This window comes from Orbicella franksi, chromosome 11 (assembly GCF_964199315.1).
Source record: "Orbicella franksi chromosome 11, jaOrbFran1.1, whole genome shotgun sequence".
Taxonomy (NCBI): Eukaryota; Metazoa; Cnidaria; class Anthozoa; order Scleractinia; family Merulinidae; genus Orbicella; species Orbicella franksi.
This window is the reverse complement of record NC_138155.1, coordinates 28,010,562-28,025,918: the sequence shown is the minus strand read 5'-3', so window position 1 is coordinate 28,025,918 and position 15,357 is coordinate 28,010,562. Positions and strand designations below refer to the sequence as shown.

General features: G+C 37.1%; 1 protein-coding gene across 2 annotated transcripts; it reads right to left on the bottom strand.

The window, feature by feature from the left end:
* Nucleotides 1-667: 667 nt before the first annotated feature.
* Nucleotides 668-14,303, bottom strand: LOC145502727 (short transient receptor potential channel 4-like). 2 transcript variants are annotated; one of them, XM_081482085.1, is made up of 8 exons: nucleotides 14,216-14,303; nucleotides 12,503-13,542; nucleotides 8,334-9,127; nucleotides 7,340-7,535; nucleotides 6,211-6,396; nucleotides 4,464-4,526; nucleotides 3,512-3,724; nucleotides 668-2,813 (listed from the first exon to the last, which is right to left on the bottom strand). In XM_081482085.1, exons 2-8 carry the CDS (start codon nucleotides 13,340-13,342, stop codon nucleotides 2,760-2,762), a joined length of 2,346 nt encoding a protein of 781 aa, XP_081338211.1. In that variant the 5' UTR covers nucleotides 13,343-13,542; nucleotides 14,216-14,303; the 3' UTR covers nucleotides 668-2,759. The 2 variants fall into 2 exon arrangements, with proteins under 2 accessions (XP_081338211.1, XP_081338210.1); XM_081482084.1 differs by lacking the exon at nucleotides 14,216-14,303 and having other exon boundaries at nucleotides 12,503-13,710.
* Between the last annotated feature and the right edge of the window lie 1,054 nt (nucleotides 14,304-15,357).

The window sequence follows — 15,357 nt, the reverse complement described above, 5'->3', positions numbered from 1 at the left end:
TTGAAATATTTTATATTTTTGTATTTTGAGATGTAAGCTCACTTTTTTCTGACGCAGTTGTTAAAGATAGTTTACACAAATTGAAATCTCTGTCCACAGCATTAAAGAAAGTGAACACCCGTTGACACTTTTTACGCAATACTGAGTATTAAAAAGCGATTGGCATGTTCGAAATATTTCATATTTTTATATTTTGAGATGTAAGCTCACTTTTCTGACGCAGTTGTTAAGGATAGTTTACACAAATTGAAATTTCTGTCCGCAGTATTAAAGAAAGTGAACGCCCGTTGACACTTTTTACGCAATACTTGAGTATCAGAAAGCGACTGGCATGTTTGAAATATTTCATATTTTTATATTTTGAGATGTAAGCTCACTTTTTCTGATGCAGTTGTTAAAGATAGTTTACACAAATTGAAATTTCTGTCCACAGTATTAAAGAAAGTGAACACCTGTTGACACTTTTTAGGCAATACTTGAGTATTAGAAAGCGATCGGTATGTTTGAAATATTTTATAGTTTTGTATTTTGAGATGTAGGCTCACTTTTTCTGACGTAGTTGTTAAAGATAGTTTACACAAATTGAAATTTCTGTCCACAGTATTAAAGAAAGTGAATACCTGTTGACACTTTTTGCGCAATACTTGAGTATTAGAGAGCGATCGGTACGTTTGAAATATTTTATATTTTTGTATTTTGAGATGTAAGCTCACTTTTTCTGATGCAGTTGTTAAAGATAGTTTACACAAATTGAAATTTCTGTCCACAGCATTAAAGAAAGTGAACACCTGTTGACACTTTTTAGGCAATACTTGAGTATTAGAAAGCGATTGGTATGTTTGAAATATTTTATTTTTTTGTATTTTGAGATGTAAGCTCACTTTTTCTGATGCAGTTGTTAAAGATAGTTTACACAAATTGAAATTTCTGTCCACAGCATTAAAGAAAGTGAACACCTGTTGACACTTTTTGCGCGATACTTGGGTATTAGGAAGCGATCGGCACGTTTGAAATATTTTGTAATGTTCAACAAATTATAAGTGAAGGCAAGGTATATATCTAATGTTGCCAATAACAGTAAGTGAAAGAATGCATAGTGAGTATAGACCATAATAAATAACTTTTCATAAAACAAACGTACGTACATACTTACATACATACATAACATTATCAGGAAAAAGATTGTTATGTTAAAAAATATCTGCTATTAGACGCAAATTGAAGGAGGTCAGTCACGGTATTTTGAGCTATTTTGACTATTGACAAAATGACCTTTAAATGAACGACACCTGAAAATAATAGTTTACTAAAATAGAAAAACACCAGAGATAATATGAAAACATAAAGGAACAAGGATTGGTTCAGTAAGGATGGAGAAGATTAACACGGATTACAAACGACGAACTTGAAAAATTTAGGCTCAACTTTTCAAGATGTGCAAATCGTGACGTCGCTCCTTTAAGCCTAAATACAATTACATATATAACAAAGAAATGGTTGGAGCCCAGTCCTCCAACCCCGGATGATATCCATACCAGTATTCCACAGTATTTTACTTTCTCGCGATCTCAGGCGACAGGTTTAAACACAAGAGTTAGGAAAATCAATCAGAGTAATAAAGCTTATGTTCTGCAAACGATAATAAAGAAGAAAGTTTGTCGAGCAAACTGGTGACTTTGCCGTCATCTAAGGGAACACAGGAATACCAACAATTTCGCCACAGTCTTGTATCCTATTCATAACAATTTGTCGGCAAGAAGGTCACTTTAAGAAAATTTCTACAACATCTAATTACCTAGGAGTTGAAAATGTAGCTGCGGCTTGCTGATGTTCCCAGACTATCTTTCATTATTATGAAAAAAAAATTACATTCCCTACAAAAATATTCTAAAAGGCTATTTGGGTCAATTTGTCATTGTAAAACGTTACCAAAAATCCCTTTGGAATGCAATTCAACTTATGGTAAATTTTCTATAAGGAGCTACAAATATCATTAGCTATCGGATAAGCCATGCTCGTTGTTGAAGTTTTGCAGTTTGAAACTGATCTAACATCCAAAGTGGTCAATCGTAATGCACACGCGCGGTAAACGCGCGGTACACGCGTGTACGCGACAAAAGAAAAACGTTTTTGTTTGCTGTATGTGCATAACAAAATAATAAATGTTGACCACACAGTCTATTGGCTCTTAAGTTGAGACGGTTTACCCTGCAATATTTATCACATTTTCTTATAAAAGTCTTTCCCGTTTTGGCGTCATAAACTTACAAACTTCGAGACAAGGGAAACCGGAAGGGGAGTTGGACTTTTGCGTTTGACCGCTGTACATGTGCAGATCAAACAACCAGCAGACATGAGTGAGTTTACTGGTAACGAAAAGGACTGAATAACACCTTAGCTATTTTTGTTCTCTCAAAGGTTACGTAATGAACCGAAATAGCAACAGACTCAAACACATCTTCTCGGAGAAACAGTTATAAAGTCACAAACTCCCTTACGCCGGAGAGGGATAATTCTCCGTTGCTCGTCCAGAACTTAAGTAGTTTTCTAGCTTTCTATCTTACATTTGCAAACACTTTTCTATTGACTGTTTAACAAGCATGCAATCAAAAAGGCTAATTTGAAATTTCCTCTAAGTATTTTACGGTATTTTTATAACTTTCATTGTTGTTTTCTAATAAATATTATCAATTTCCAAAGCACCACCGGAGTGATGCTATTCACAGAACTGTACAGTATCAAAATCATAGATATCTTGGTCAAAGCTCAAACGAATGATTGTGATTTCCGTTTGTTTTTGAAGACTCTCCAGTCTAAAACAGAGAAGAAAATATAGTTTAGTACGCAGTTTGTTTTAAGCTAATTCAGTGCTCTACCATTATTGTCTGTCTCCGTTTAAAACTCATTTACAACATGTAATTTTTGGTTACACTCCGACGAAATTTTTATCCATGTCCATTTTCAGCCGTATTCGGACAATGTAGATAACTTGCGTTTTGTTTTTCCATTAAGTAAACCCACGTTAAGAGTCTTCAATGTATGATTTAAATAGTCCTGTATTTTTTATTTCTTTTTGTAGCCAGTCTAGTTATGCAACGTTTTCAAATGGTATACCATGGAATATCACACGAGTCACTTGTATTTCCCGGTATACACGCAAGCCTTTAGAAAATAAAAGTGACAAGCCGGGGAAATTGCATGTTATAAACCACGAGAGAGAGTTGCATAACTATTTTATAGCATGTCATAGAAAATACAGTTTTCAACACAATATTTATCAGTGCAGCACGTGATGGGAAGGTTGGATGCAAAACCGTCGATTTCTTCGAGTATATACAACGGCTTTCCGGCATTGTGATTAGCTGTATTTTCTATAGCATGATGTAAAGGTTGATATAAAAGGTACTGTAAAGTACTTCTTTATCGATTTATTTTTCAAACTTCCATTAGTATGATAAAATAAAATAAAACAAAATAATACCGCTTGATAATTTCAAGGACTAGCATTTACCTCTATAGCGATTTCCTCGGATCTAAGAATCCGTTCTCGACTTCTGCTTCGCTTGTTTGTTTTCAGAATATTTCTTATCTCGCTCAACATGTCTGCCACCTCGTCTTTTACCGCCCGTATAGCAGCCACCTGATCGGGACTGACACTTTCTGACGGGTTTTTCTGGCGTCGACGTCTGGACCAATAGCGACTGATAAGCTCACGGACTACACTCTTTAATAAAAAGAGATAAATTTTTGTTGTTAACGTTCTCAGCCGTAATCAGAGCTGTACATGCGCTTTCCTCGTGTAAGAGGTTCTTAAAACGTATTTGGACATTTGACCGAGGTAAGCCTGGGACTAATAAGTTATAAAACCGAATAAAAAGTGGTGTTCTTTCAGCAGCGTACAGTGTGTGGTGTAGTGGTTAAGGCGGTTGTTTTCAGGGCGGAAGGTCGTGAGTTCAATTCATAGTAGGAACGCTAAAAAAAATAATTCCTGTAATAAAGTAAAGGTGGGGAATTTAAAAAGGAAAATCAGACTAAGGCGGTTAGGCGATGGAAATAGGAGGGGAGTTAGAGGGGAAGTGACAGGGGAGGTAAGTAACAGGGGGAGGTAAGTATGGGGTGGGAGTAATGGTGGGTGCAATGGGGGATTAAGTAAGAGGAAAGTAGAAATTAGAGCGGCTCTAGAGAGACATCATAAGGGGGAGTAAAGAGGAGAGGAAGAGTAAACAAGGCGAGGGAAAATTGTTTGTCCATCAGCTTTTCTTGTTTACCCTTTTACTTTTTTACTTTTCGATACTGTTTTTTTGTTAATCTAAAAACGTTTCAGTGATTTTTCTGAACATATGGTGGTTCATAAAGGCAACATCTGCTTAGAAGATGGATTTCTAGATTCTTATCTCTTGTCTGTTGGAAAAAGCATTAATGTGTTAATGAGAAATGAGATTCTGAGCACTGTTGTTATCTACCTGGTAGTTTTGTTTCTTTTGTTCCACATCCATGCTACCGTGTTGATAAACACGGAACTGCCCCTGTATAAAGGAAAAAGTATTGTTATCCATGATTGCTCCCCGTTTTGGAATAGTCTGGGTGAGCGTAAAACAATATTAAAACGGCCATTTTTTTATCAGCCAAGAGACAAGTGGGTCCACTTTCTCGATCTCAACGCCCTTAACGTAACGGACGAAAGTTTTACGTATAACAAGCCTCAGTGTTTACGACGAAATAGTGTATCTCTAACTCAACTTTCTCACTGACGCGAGTGGCCTGAAATTGTTACTGAAAATGGTGTCATACCTCGACTTCAACAAATCAATGGTCGATCATTTCAACATCTTACAAAAAGACTCAAAATTAATTAATTCTTTCTATATTAGTGGTTTCACGTAGGGGCCAAACCACCCCCCAAATGTTTCGTCAGTTCTTGGGTATTTCACATTATTTCGCATTACTTAAAAAGTATTGACTCTTTCTACACCAAACTTGGCAGATGAGCAGGAGACCTATTGCCAATTATTTTTACGTGAAAAATGCCAGTAAATGTCAAAGTTGTGACGTCACAGTGATGACGTCATGTTTTTTGCAACTTTTGAAGTTTTTAATATGCATATTTTTTACAATGTGTTCGAAAGAGCACATCAAGGGGAGTTGAACCCTGAAAAAATTTTGTCCATATCACAAAAATTAAATGAAATATGGCATTTTTATATATGAAAAATAACTCTCCAAAATATGGGGTCCCCCCCTTGAGAAAATTCCCCAAATCGGAGCCGTAATTTTGTTCCAGCAAATGCAGCCATGTTGCACATGTGATGTGCCAGATGACTAAAGCAAAAATAAAGAAGAAAATCGGAATAAAAAATTATCCCTCTAGTGTTATTGCGTTAAACTTAGTTTTGTTACGTCATAACCTGTGACGTCACCCGTTTTTTACTGTTAATACCATCCTAACAAAGCCGAAAATCAAATTTCTAAAACCATACGATTTTTGACAACATCAAACTTTCTATTTCTCTAGATTATTAGCCTTCCTAGAATAAAACTGAAAAAAATAAACCAGAGAGACTGAATTGAGAAGGACAGTATGGTTAAGCAAATTCCGGGGGGGACAACAAAAAAATATTTAACTTACCATATCTCGAAAAATAATCATCATAGCAGAAAACGGTTTCCGGCATTTTACTCCTCAAGTCAAGGCCTTTCCAATGACATAATCTTTTTATCAGATTTTACGAAAAATTATAGCACGTTTTGGTGACGTCATCAATTAAGACGTCATAATCTGACGTTTTGTCACAACTTCCAAATTAAAATAAACTGGAGAACAAAGAAAGCTCATCTGCCAAACTTGGTTCAGAAATATATAAACCAAGCAAATATAGCCTTCATGAAACATTAGGGGGGTGGTTTGGCCCCTACGTGAAAATTTCACTGGCGAGTCTTGTGTCGGCCTCGACATCCTTACTGTCATGAGATAAGTTACCAGACTATCACTGATAACTGTCAACTGACCAAGTATAGAGCGGTTTTCATCTATTGTGGCAAAATGAAACCATTTACTTACCAAATACTCAGCCAATCTCAAATCGTACTAAAACCAAAACCAAAATAGTTGTCTGATTACTTTGGACACTTAATTGAAAACCGCTCTAAATTGACAGTTAATATTTATATTTCATTGTATTTTTTGCCGATTTTTGATCAATATCTACTTACATTAGTGCAGCAAGGCAACTTTTTAGGAACTCCAAAACATCGGTTTGTTAGTTTACAGGCCCAGCGTACCAGGCTTTTTGGAGAGGGAATGAGATTCAGGGGGGGAGGGAGAGTAGCAACACCATCTCCAATGTAATCAGCCCATAGCTGGGCTCGAGCAAACTTATACTCTGTTTCTATATTGTCCTGAGGAAAAAGAACAGAAAAAATAAATACCTCTTGTGGATCGAGTCGTACATCATAGACGCAAAGTTACTTGAATTGGCTATGAAATAATTTGCTTTTTTTACACTGTTATAAAGCTGGCTTACCCAATCGACGTAGGCATAGGGGTCTTATGATTTTCAAACGACCGTCAGACAAAAATACTTAGAACACAGGGCGGTCTACACGGACTAAAAGCCTATACGTTTTGATCAACGCAAAAACACATGCGTTAGCGAGAGCACAAGAAAAGGAAAATCGTTCCTGTTCTTCTGCGTGGTTGATCGCCCAGGTTGAAACGTAAGTGTATGTCTTGTGTATGTCGAGTGGTGCAGGACACCGGAGGCCCCACTTTAAAGTCTTTCGCCCTGCAACTATTGTTTGGTAATAGGACGTTTTGGGGTATACCAATATGGCCTCGTTTTTATTTATCCATTACTTATACCTGCAATCAATTACCGTGCTCTTACTAAGTGTACTGATAATTTCTCTCAACAACAATAACAACCTTGTTCACTCAAACATTTTTACAAAAAAATATATATATATAAACGGCAGGACAGTAAAATAAAGTACAGTTGAGTCTGGAACTGAAGCAACCCGAACGTTTTCTAGCCAGTCTCCAGTAATTGTAAGGTTTCTATATAGACATCGAGAGAATACAGTATTGTTAAGATTTTAAGAGAAGAGACGTATACATGTATAATAAAATGGAGAAAATCAATCACGAGTTTTCAGAATGTTGTTCAGACAGGATATACAATTTCAGTTGTTTAGAGAAGTTGAAGGCATTAAGATCTTTAAGGCGAGTGGGAATATTGTCCCAGAGAATAGTCGCTGTGGGAGCTATTGTTTGTTTTCAAGAATTGGTACGCACTTTTGATATGTATAGATTTTGCCCTGATCTCAGATCGTTTTTACATACCTCTACTCGTTGGTACGAGTTGCTCATCATTGCGATTAACATGTTGAGAAGAACAATGAGTGAAGCAGCGTGATAGAGAGTAAACAAAGATGCAGTCCAGATCTGAATCAGACTTTGATCTTTGAAAACTTGGAGACTATCAAGTGTGACCATGTCTAAACTGGCCCACATAAGCGTCACCATGGTTGTAATCAGACTGTAACACACACAATACAAAATAGAGATAAAGCCAGCGATGTACAATTCAAATTTAGAGCAGTCTCGGGAGAGAAATAAACTGGTCAGGGAAGGGGGATTGAAGATGGGGTGGGAAAAAGAAAAACCCCAAAAAATTTACCCCCTCCCCACCCCCCGATTGCCTCTAAAGGTGCACGGTAATCTTTAGAATATAAATCGGTATCATTGACACGTTAGGGAGCATCGTACCTTAAACACATGACGGGGAGGGGTGGTTTAACATGTGATGTACTGGAGTCCTATCTAGGGTGGGGTGTAATAGCCTTGAAATCCTGGATTATATATAGTGCAGTCCAACCTCTATTAAGCGGCCACCCCTTCTTAAGCGGCCAGTTATCAGTTCCGAAATTATTGTCAGTAAAATACTGTAAATAAAACCCTTATTAACCGGCCACCTCTATATAAGCGGCCGCAGCCACCTTTTGGTCGTCCGATGAGGGTTTTTCTATTGTCTTTACCCCTTTTAAACAGCCCCCCAAAATTTAAAAACTTTGTTATGGAAAAGGCGATGGCAGATAAACGTCCGAAATAGAAGTTGACGAGTAATAAAATCATTCAGACACACGTTTATCGTGGCTGTCTTGAAGCGACTCCATGTTCACTAAAAAATTAACCCGATGGTGAAAATATTCAAGGTACACCAACCGTTATTGAGCGGCCACCTTGCATTTCCCCGAGGGTGGCCGCTTAATAGATATAGGGGATCGACGGTATGAATTGTTATTCAACCAACAGGGTCCTGTAAAACACGTCTCACCTGTGATATCCCTTGCTTATAAGACTGTGTATTACATCTGTCGTGTTTCTCTGTGGTCTTTCATAACCATACGCTTCAAACGACGAGGAATACAACATGGTCATACCCACAGAAAAGGATATCAGCATCACCACACTGATGAACGCAAACTGAAATATGACACGCACCATTCGACTTAAGCTCAGTTGGAGAAGTCCTAGGTACCGGCTGATTTGACAAAGGTACACCAACCGAAAAAAACTGGCGATCACGCCTATGGCGTACAAACCATCCGCTGCACTTAGCAGCAGTTGGTCAACTGTGCGGTCTATGAGCGTGAAACGGTCTGCAATGGCTCGTCCAAACCACACGATGTACGCACCGAGAATAAGAACAATCATTCCGATATCCATCCAGTTCCATCCACTGGACAAGTATCTCAGTACTCCATCGTGCCATACCTGTTTGCACTCTCCCCAAGCTATTCCGAGAATCCACATTAAGATGATCCACTCCAGTGCGGATGGTACTTTGCCGAAACGAATGTCGAATTTCTCGTGCGAGGAAGCTGCGAGTAGAGACAGAAAAATCACAAAAGAAGCCGTGTGGTTGATGAACTTTACGAATGGTCTTTTAATTTTACGGCTTAGTTCTAAGAACGGAAAGAAGAAGTAGAGGAAAGCCATAACTGGATAGATGAGCACTTGGGTTAAGACGTATAATATTCGGAACGCAATCCCACGCGTGCGCCAGAATGGAACACCACTGAACACACAGCTCATGACAAGGTGTTGACAGAATGGATGAGCGACAAACTGAAACAAATTTATTACAAAAAAAAAAACAAAGTTAAATATCTTAAATTAATTTTAAAAATAACTGCCCTATGGTAAAGTTTGTTTTAGTTTAATTTAGGTTGTGAGCAAGCAGTCTTTTCGATGAAAAAATTGTTACGTAATTACTTTTGACAACCCTTATTTGCTCCGCACACTGATAATTTTTACAAGAATTGATGTGCGTAAACCAAGTTAAGGTTATTATATTAATGATATTTGCAAATAGTTAGTAAACGTTCCTGGCTGAAACGCTGTAGCAGAGAAAATAATTCCTTTGAAGAAGGGCGTCACCATCCCAAGTACGAAAAAGACGAGAACTGATGTCAAACCGATTTTAAGTGTGGTATATTCTCCGGTTAAAACTTAAATCATGAGAAAACCAGGCAACTAAACATTAAAAGTGCTGTTGCACAAAAATGGATATTTTTATTTTTGTAATTTTTCTTTACCCTTTTCGGCAACAGCGTTGTTGAAGCACCCGTGGTCGATATTATGCAAGAATAAATAAATAATAAATGACGGAAAAGAGATGCATGGCAATCACCGGGTATTACTTAGTTTTTTCAAACTGGGCGTTAAACATATGTTCATCGAGCTAATTTTTTACAAAAAAAAATTGGAGGCGGTGACTAACTGCTGAGGAAATCCAAGAAATTTAGAATTTCAAAAACGTTCTCTATAGAATGATGAATTCATCGCTATAATCAACAACTTCTCACGGACCCATGCCAAGAATCTGACCGGAAGAACTGATAAAGGGAAACTTGCCGACAAGATTAATACTTAAAACTTAAAAAATATTAAAACTGATGTTGAAAGCTAGCAATAGTAATAAATCTGACATGTGATGCATTTATATATTCCTTTAAAATTCTGAAAAAAAGTGGAACCTTTTGGAGTTTTTTCTGGGCTCATCTACCGCCGTAGAAATTTTCATCTAACAACTAAAATGATTGATAAAAAGAAACCTTGGGGTTATTGCAGCCATAGAACTAATTTGTTCAATAAGCTTTGGATAACCATTATCAGTCATGATACAAACGCCGTTTAACCTAACGACAGAATGGTTAGCCTCAACTGACAATTTTCATAATCTACTTACTAACTCGAATTCAGTCGATTTGGTCGAACACATCAACCTCAGTTAAAACATGTGTATTTTTCACAGATGAATTACCGTGCTTTAACGTGAGGAAAACAAAGCAGATGTCTTGATAAATTAAAGCTTATCCATATTATTTCCAGTGATTAAAGAGGAGTAATATTTCTACCTAATACAGAAGTCTATCGTGGTTAAAGATCATTACTGTTCATTATTTTGAATGAAAATTTTAACTAACATCGTGAAAAAAAATCATAAAAGAATTTTGAAATGAAAGTGGCCGTCTTCAAGCCATATTTACACAGGTATTTAGTTATGTTAAATAAAGTTCTCGAAAGTGAATAATAAGAATAATTTCCTTTATTATGGCCAAAACTTTGCTAACGTCTCTTAATGGTGAAGGCTTCGGTTTGGTAAAAAATATTTCGTAAGAAACCACGAATAATTTTTTTCGAAGACAACATGTCTTATTTATTTTCGGGAATTTTTTAGCGACTCTGCAGGATTCTATTTCGATGATAATGAAGTCCGGCAAGATGAACAAAAGTGATGTATATGGATCTACAGAAACAATATTACGTTGGCGGATTTTCCGCTGTACGTCCATCATTTGAAGAGCAACTATAAGAGAGGTTGACATATGCATGAAACAAGAATCGCTCAATGTTTGATGCAATTCGGTGACACAATTGTGAGAGTTAAGTCAGGCTCTTCTTTAATTCAAGACAACAATAATTTATCTAAATACCTGCTAAACATTTCAGTAAAAAAGAAGGCTGCTTCGTGATTTTAAAAATAAAACTCGTCTGAAATAACGGCTGTTTCAGTTCAAGGGTTTTGTGTGTGGAAATCTGTCGTAGCATCCTGTCATTTTTTCAAGTTTTCAATTATAAAAGAAATATTGGAGGATGCTGAGAAAAATACAACATAAATATTAATGACTTTTTATCATTTTAGTTCACCCGTCTCTTGATAATCGCCTATAGCGTTGCAGTTCCTTTTTTGTTTCCCAAGCGACAAATTTATCATTTACAGCGTTAACATTTTAAACCATAATTAGCGACATTGGTTTACTAAAAGCTATTTATAAAACCATGCGCGAGTCAAGACTCAGTTTCTTTTGAGAAGAATAATGTTTATTGCGTTCATACAGACAAGAAGAAATTTCAATTGCAGCATGCACGCAATGATGACACCTGCTTTCCAATTCATGTACTGAAGATAAGCGGCTTGACGCGCGCGCCATCTTTAACCTGACGGAACCTCGCGGGATATCATTGTCGATCGAATATTAAATCTTACACGAGTTCTTTCTCTTGAATTTCCACTGCAAACTATATATTTCCACTAAGGTTGCAACATAACCCTGTCTTGATTTTCCACTTGCGGTTGCCCATAGTTTGAGTTTTGTGTACTTTGTTCGGCATATGCCGCAAACCAGTTGCTAATACCAATTTGCGTCAACACTTGACTGTACTATACAAACACTGTTAATTTCTAGGTGTAGCTTATTCACTTTCACCGAGACAAGATTTGCGCCTTATTCTGTCAGGAAATGTTCCTTTACTATTCCGCCGAATGTTAACGAATTTTCCCGACAACAAAATATTACGATAAATTCCCAATAACATTTTTCGTGATTTTTAACGCCACCTTCCCTGGTGAAACAAGTGAAATTGAACCAGAAAAGAACGAGCAAAAAATCTCCGTAAAGAGATGTTTTTGTATTTCATACACCTTTCCAAGTTGTGATTTGCTTTTCGATTAACACAACTTGAATAATCTAAAAATAATAATGTTCTTTTTTTTTGGTTTGAAGTGAAAGACATTTCAAACAAGTTTACAGATGGATTTTGTGCTTCAAAGCATACATGTCAGGGTTTGTGTGATACCCGCTAAGTACGAAACGATGGGTAATTGTTGTATGCAAATTCACAAGGGGAAATATCATCGCCTACCAATACCATACACATTTATCCCTTCTGCCAGCCGGAATACTGAAGCTAATATTAGACCGACCGAAATAAAGCAGCTCAATAAAATCTTGACCTAAATCTAAGCCGAGTTGAGGGCATTTGCCGGTAAACTGAGGTACCTGCGAGAAGTTGATTAAATAACGCAAAGATAAAACACATTTTGTAAACAATAAAAATTCGCCTAAAGGAAAACATAACTTCTGCTGTTTTTGCCAACATACCTGTTCAGGCAAACTCAGTGAGAGCTAATTTCATTATATAAAATTCTCTCCTTACCTCTTTCTGTCCGTAGGCAATTGCGCTGTGAACCAGCCCCAATGCTTCGTCCCAAAATTCGTCCTCGGAGGCATCACTCCCAGGGAAGTTCAGAACTGTGGTCTGCTCCTTAGAGCTTTTACATTCGTCTAAAAGTCCAAGCGCAAACTGACTGCATTGAAGCGACAGGGCAAGATAGTCTTTCTCAAATTCGTCCTCCTGTTTGGCAGAGGATTTTAAATCCTTGCTCAGTTTAAAAGCGGTAATAAACGGATCGCTTCCTGTTAAGGAAATCCACATTGGATTTGCCATAGCTCTGTAGATATCAAGTCTTTTTTGAGATTGTCTGAAGTAATCTTCCTGGCATTGTTCGCATTTACAGAGAACATCGTGTGGCCTTTCCAACTTGAACCCTTTGGAAATAAACAGTTTCAGAACGTCATAGTTACCCAAGTGCGCAGCAACAACAAGCGGAAGAAAATTAACCGGTGTCTTGCGCGAGGACTGTGGAGTCGCTTGGGAGACAGAGGATGAATTCTCGTATAACTCTTCCAAATTAAACAACTGTAGATAATGATCGATCAGAACCTCGACAACTTCAAGGTTTTCCTCTTGAACAGCCTTTAACAACGATTCCTCCAGTTTACTTTCATGATTCAGCATAAAGCCGTTTGTCTCTCTTGGCTCGTTGACTTTATGTATTAAGGATCTAAAACTCGGTCGATTCTGATCTGATGTCGTTACGGATGTTAAGCTGAGCTCCGCCATCGGAACACCTTCAAAAAACGATTCCTGTCCTTCAATCGGTGGATCTGTCAGCCAGAGAGGACGAACGAAACCATCTTTGCTGTGTTTACTCATACTCAACTGCGCCGCGCAATCTTTCCAACTATACCATTTGACTGCATTTCCATCCGTTCACTCAAATAACGTCATTGTCCACGCAACCGCAGGTGAAATACACAATCGTATTCCCCGGTAGATATGGGCGCCAAGCCAAGGACGTATCGCATCGGTCGTTAGTTGCCTTTATAAAAGCGTTCAGGGCAAACAGAGAAACACTGTGGAGTAAAAGGTCGACATTCTGAGGCGAAAATCGTTTTCCATCGTATCATCATTAGCAAGTCGATTTTTGAACGGAATAATATTAATTGTCAGAGGCGCACGTTTATAATAACATTTGGCTGAAATCTGTTATTGACAGGTTGTAACTCACAATGTTTATGAGACATTTAACAGTTTTGAATGCTAAATAAGGAATAGGACTTGGTCATTGGAGGAACTGTGCGTTCAAATGGCTTTCTGCTTCCGCAAATGATTTTTCCCGCCAAAACGTACCTTAGGTTTTTAGCCGTGATCCGTTGAGTCTTGTTTTCATTATAATAATAATAAGCTGAGAACTCTCTCTTACTACGCCTAATTTTTCAGCATAGAAATATTGTTTTCCTCAAAGTAAAAAATGGCCAAATTGAATGAGATGGTGTTAGTTTTATCCACCGGGAGTTTAGACGAGATGCGGTTTTGTGCTATATCAATTTTGTCATTTATATTAGAAATTATGTTTAATCCACCGTTGACCAATTTATGGCTAAAATATTCAGTTGGCATATGCATCAGTCATTGTCAAATTTATCGATATCTATCAATGTTTAACGTCGAACATAACAACGAAACATGGTTGTATGGTCGCGTTCTGAGACAAATAGAAAACAAAATCTGCAATGTCGGTTTTACCTGTGATATGAGGAAAGCAGAATCCTCTTATTACTGTACGGTGATAAGTCAAATTTTCCAAATAGTTCCGAAAAAAACAGTGTATTAGTGACCCGGGTCTCTTTGATCTGAATAGCGTAAGCAAGGTTTTCTTATATAAAAAGTAAAAACAGTGCCTTTAGCAGCTGCCGTTTTTTAAATTTAGCCATGCTGAGTTCAATATAGATTAATTTATAAAGAATTTAAATTAGTATACCAAATGCGTGAGGCTGATAGCGAACGGAAACTTTTTTCCTGTTCAAGACCTGCGCTATTAAGAGCGACTGATCTTTATCAATGTAAAGATTTTAAAATACGTATATTCCCTTTTGGGTAAATCTTAAAGAGAAAGCGAGAGGACAAGGCGATAGATTCTCTTCACTGTTTCTAAAGATTGTCACTCATAGCTATTTTCAGTTTCGTAATGTTTGTGGGATGTTTGCAATACAGTATTCAGCACTACAGGCGTACCTTGTGTTATTATACTCGAAGTTGATGTTATCGATAATTCTTGTTTCGAATTCTACGTGTCCTGCCGTTTTAATGCATTACTTTTTCCGGAACATCTTTGAAATAAAGATCACGTTTTTAACAAGTTCCACAGTGACCTTTTAGAAGCGATTTTACTCACCCACGCGATGCGAATAATACTAACAAAAAACTAGCAAATTAGGGTTAACGATATAGGTTAGTCTTAATTAGGAAGTCGGTTTATAATCAGCACGCCTTGGTTCATTTACTGATACCGATGAAAAGACCAAATATTTTGTGTAAGCTGACAGAAGGTGCGCTCCAGCAGGCTTGAACCCAATGATAGCAGTAAAATATCAGTCAAAACAAAATGTTAACTGATCGTGAAAGCGATTCTGCATAGCCAATAACTAAGAGAATAAATCACCAATGTAATAAATGAGAACTGAGATTAAGCATCCCGAAAACAACATCATCATCATCATCATCATCATCATCATCATTATCACTATAAAACTTCATTTATACACCGTAAAAATTTAAAGCTACAGGCTTGTGGAGCCGTGTATAACATAAAATTTACAAAGAAAACTAAATGATATTAAAATATCTATTTAACTATCTATTTAAAAAAATGCAAAATTACAAATTTT

What these genes read in the sequence shown, in the direction of transcription:
- LOC145502727 (XM_081482085.1), bottom strand. Translation starts at nt 13,342, where the DNA reads ATGAGTAAACACAGCAAAGATGGTTTCGTTCGTCCTCTCTGGCTGACA. An exon ending in ATAAGCAAGGGATATCACAG is followed by an intron (nt 7,536 to 8,333) that starts GTGAGACGTGTT and finishes TGTGTGTTACAG; the next exon opens with TCTGATTACAACCATGGTGA. An exon ending in CCGAGGAAATCGCTATAGAG is followed by an intron (nt 2,814 to 3,511) that starts GTAAATGCTAGT and finishes TCTCTGTTTTAG; the next exon opens with ACTGGAGAGTCTTCAAAAAC.